Source organism: Fukomys damarensis, unplaced genomic scaffold (assembly GCF_012274545.1).
Source record: "Fukomys damarensis isolate Sample0158 unplaced genomic scaffold, DMR_v1.0_HiC HiC_scaffold_19, whole genome shotgun sequence".
NCBI classification, from domain to species: Eukaryota; Metazoa; Chordata; class Mammalia; order Rodentia; family Bathyergidae; genus Fukomys; species Fukomys damarensis.
The window spans coordinates 55232912-55237185 of NW_022900931.1; the positions used below are offsets into that span (position 1 = coordinate 55232912).

General features: G+C 56.1%; 1 protein-coding gene across 3 annotated transcripts in view; it reads right to left on the bottom strand.

Annotated features, from left to right (window-relative positions):
- Positions 1–926: 926 nt before the first annotated feature.
- Hpn (hepsin) overlaps positions 927–4274 on the bottom strand; it is a 14875-nt gene continuing 11527 nt past the window's right edge. For 2 of the 3 annotated variants that reach the window (XM_010626323.2, XM_010626322.2), the window contains 9 exons: positions 3748–3877; positions 3546–3668; positions 3370–3410; positions 3042–3207; positions 2766–2956; positions 1908–2003; positions 1574–1716; positions 1295–1459; positions 927–1081 (listed from right to left, as the gene is read on the bottom strand). In XM_010626323.2, the coding sequence (XP_010624625.1) occupies positions 1043–1081; positions 1295–1459; positions 1574–1716; positions 1908–2003; positions 2766–2956; positions 3042–3207; positions 3370–3410; positions 3546–3668; positions 3748–3877 (1094 nt within the window). In that variant the 3' untranslated portion in view covers positions 927–1042. The remainder of the gene's footprint in view (positions 1082–1294; positions 1460–1573; positions 1717–1907; positions 2004–2765; positions 2957–3041; positions 3208–3369; positions 3411–3545; positions 3669–3747; positions 3878–4274) is intronic. The other variant, XM_033765728.1, reaches the window with a different exon arrangement.

Here is a 4274-nt window from a genome sequence, read left to right on the forward strand (position 1 = left end):
TTTTTTTTTTTTTTTTTTTTTTCCTTTTCTTTTTAGACAGGATCTTGTTAATGCACTAAGTTTCCTAGGCTGGGCTCAAATTTATGATTCTCCTGCCTCAGCCTCCTAGAGTGCTGGGATTACAGGCCTGCACCACCATGCCTGGCTCAGGGCTGTTTTCTATATTGGCCCAAGATGGATGTCTGTTTCTGCTCACTGAGCATTGACGTCAAGTTCTCCTGGAAACAGCCCCTCATTTTCCTCTGGGGAATCTCCCACACTCAGCTTGTCTGATTCTTGAAGGCCTAGATCCCACCCTTATGCTATACATCAGCTGCGCACTGATTTGCTGAGTTGGGCACATGACCCAAAACCTGTCAAATGAAAGCTTGGGGTAATTGGGACTAATTTTGCTGGAGCTATAAAGAAAGAAGCATTTCTCTTCCACTAGAGCTGCAAAGCTGGTCTGTGGCATGGAAGCCTGGAGTTTACATGCAGGTGGGGTACAGCTCTGTTTAGAGAGGAGCCTACTTGGAAATGAAGCTGATACACACTTAAGGAGAATTGAGAGCAGCTGGATCCAGCAGTACCTGAAGCCAGAATGCTCTAGAGTACTTCCATTTATGTGAACCATCCTTTTGTTTCAGTCAGTTGGAATTAGGGAGTCATACTTCCTGCCTGATCTGTGCCAGCTCCAAATTCCTCTCTTTCCTCTTTCCAAAAATTGCTTCATGCATGTACAAACTCAGAGAAAACATTAATCAAAACTATTTTTTATTATTTAAAGAGCATCCTGTCATCAGGGGCCCCCAGACTAGAGTCCCCAGGGGGCAGAGCAATATTTACATGGGGTGGGAGGGTGAGGCGTGGGTGGTCCCAGGGCTGAGTGGGCCGGCCACTATGGAAGTCAGGACCTGAGAGGAGGCTATCGTTGGGCCTGTGGACTGGGCCCAAGAAGAAAAATGTCCCATCCTAGGCCCAGCATGGAGCCTACCATGTGAGGATGGAGCCACCTAGATCAACTCCAGCCCTGGGGGCAGGTGCAGCAAGGAAACGCCACAGGTCAGAGCTGAGTCACCATGCCGCTGGCTTCGGAGTGAGTCTGGGGGAAAGACAGCTAGGGGCTTTCGGGGTCTGTGAGGCACCCCCAAAGTCCCACAACTAGTCTCCCTTCCCCAGAAGCCCATGGAAATCCATCCGTTCCCTAGGGCGCCCTCTTCTGGGCCTGAGTTTCCAAAAAACATCTGCCCCCTCTGCCCCCTCATCAGAGTCCCACACATTCCCACCCCAGCTCCCTCACCTGGGCTCATCTCACCTTTATGGCTTGGAAGATCCACTCCCGGAAGTCACTGACTTTGGTGTAGACACCCGGCTTCTGGGCCAAGGCACAGCCAGTGCCCCAGCTCACAATGCCGCAGAGCCGCCAACGTGACGTCCGAGAGATGCTGTCCTCACACACAAAGGGACCACCACTGTCGCCCTGGGAGGGGAGGGAAGCCCGGCTAGAGCTCAGGATGGAGCCAGGAGGTCCACTGGCCCTGAGACAGGTAGCCCCAGGGTGTGGTAAGCTGGGAGCTGCCCCACAGTCCCTCACCTGGCAGGCGTCGACCCCACCTTCAGGGTAGCCGGCGCAGAACATCTTGGGCTTGATCTGGTTCCCATAGAAGTCGGGGCTATTACAGACGTTGTTGCTGATGATGGGGACTCGGGCCTCCTGGAGCACGGCAGCCTGCTGGCCTGGGATGTGTGGACAAGGCTGGCTGAATTCGGGGAGCAGGCATATCCCCTTCCCTCCTGGTGCCCACCCCACACCCCTCAGGGTGGCTACACCCCAGAGTTGTGTTGCAACTGCCCCACTGGACTGCCCTTCCCCCACCCAGCTCAGAGTCACCGTCACGGAGGTGCCAGAGCTGGTACACAGGACTCACCATAGTACTGCGTGTTGCCCCAGCCGGTCACTGTACAGATCTTGCCATCCACCAGGGCCTGGCCGGCCGCCGGGAGGCACACGGGCTGAATGTACTCTGTAAGCGAGACCAGAGTCCAGCCCCTGCTGGCCTGCCCATCTGGTGCAAACCTGCCCGTCCAGCCACCCCACATACCCCAGCATGTCCCCTTCCTCTGTCCCTTTATAACATCCACAGTAGAGCTGCCATCTCCCAGGAGATGCCCATGTGCTACGCTTTTCTGCACCACTTCCTTTAACCTCCGTCAGTCCTGGCAGGTTGGGGCATCTATCACCCCATTGTACAGAGGAGGGAACCGAGGTCAAGCCACTTGGCTAAAGTTCATAATAAGTCGAAGGCAGAGCCAGAAGGTGCAGCTAAGTTGGGCCAAGGTTCATCTGTGTTCTAGAGTGAATCAGTTCTTCTTCCCCCTTTTTATGGACAAATGTTAGTCCATGGTACGAAGATACCACATGTGTTTATCCACTTGTCAGATAATGTACATTTGAGTAGCCGGCATATGGGGCCAGTGTGAATAGAGCTGTCATGAACATCCGGGTACAAGTGTCTGTATTGACATGTATCTCATGTCTCTTGAGCAGATAGATACCCTAGGAGTGGAACTGTTGGGTCAAATGGTAAACTTTAACTTTTTCAGAAATTTCCAGCATTTTCCAAAGTGCCCGCACTTACCCTTCCGTGAATGTCTGGTTTGTGTCCCTGAAGGATTAGTCCCTTGCTACCTGGATACCTGAATGATCAATTTAATCTACGACCCTGGCCGCTCCTTTCTCCTCTGTCTCTGGGGTCCCCAAGGCGAGGCTTGGTCCCCAGACTCACCCGTGAGGGGCAGAGGGTTGGAGAGGTGGACCAGGGCAATATCGTTGCTGTTCTCCTCGCTGGTGGGGTCCCGGAAGGGAAGATAGCCTCCATGGTAGACCACAGCCTGCACCCCTAGCTGCATACCCTGGGGCGAGGCCTGGGCCACAGCTCCGGCAAACACTCGCCAGCGGGATAGGATGCGGTTCCGCCTGCCAGGGAACAGGAGGGAGGCTGGCGGCCTGCTGGCGCGCGCCCTCCAGCCCGAGGCACTGCCTCTCCCACCTGGGCACTCACTCCGGGAAGCAGTGGGCAGCCGTCAACACCCAGTCCCCCGAGAGCAGGGACCCTCCACACAGGTGGGCTCCATCGTAGCGCAGGCTGACTTGCCACGGCCACCTGCCCAAGCTGGTGTCCTGGCCTCCCACGATTCGGTCTACGGGTAGCTTCCTGCGGCCACAGTCTGTGGGAGAAGGGCCAGAGGGGAAACAGTTCTGCCCTGGGAGTCCAAGGTCCCATGCTTAGGGCACCTATGGAGACACAGCCCTCCCCTGGGGAAGAGTCTGAGGGGCCACAGTTCCCCTGAGGCATCTAAGGGAACAGTTTCTGAGTTCCAGGATCTCACCTTGGCAGACGGTAGCCAAAAATCGACCTCTGGGACAGTCGCTGTGACAGACAGGGATGGAGACACAGAGAGACAAAATATGGAGACCCATGAGGGCGGAGCACAGGGAAAGGAGGGACGTGGGTGTGGGTGCAGGGACTGGGTGATGAGGCCCCTACCCACCGCTGCCCGCTCACCACACAGAGATGACCTCAAGCAGCCTCCGGGCCTGGGGCAACCTGCCCTCGTCCACACAGTAGAAGCCCGATGTGCCATTGGTGCCTGCTGTCCACACGTCCAGCTCTGAGTGGGCCACGGCCCTGGACAGGGCAGCGGTCAGGCCTGCTCCCGGGCCACTCTCCCGTAACTCCTCTCTCCCGGCAAGGGGCGCCCTGGTACCTGAGGAAGCCCATCTCCTCGCAGCTGAGACCTGCCACCCTGGCGTTGGAGCGTGAGGAGCACAGCAGCCGCCACGTCTCCTCTGTCTTGTCAAACACCATGAGCCGCGCGTCCACAGGGCTGACCTGCACTGGGAGGTGATAGAGCGGGGCCGCCTGGGTCCCTGGGTCCCTCAGGGTCTGTTCTGCAGCCAAGCTCCTCTCGTCCTGGATCCCCAGGGGCCCCTCGGAGCTCGCCACCCCTCCCCATGTGGTGTTGGGAAGGACCCACGATCGGGTCACAGCGGGAGGTGGGTCTTCTTTTCCCACCAGGACCCCTAACCAAGCCGGTTGCTAGAACCTGACTTGGACATTTGGGGAAGGGGAACTAGTTTCCAGTCAAGTTCTCGAGAGAATGGCATGGGGGCTGAATCTGCTGAGCTTCACTTTTGTGCCCCCTTGATGGGAAAGATTGGCCAACTTGGAAGAAACCTGAAAAATCCTGTTTTTAACCTTTCTTTTTTTTTTTTTTTTTTTTTTTTTTTTTTT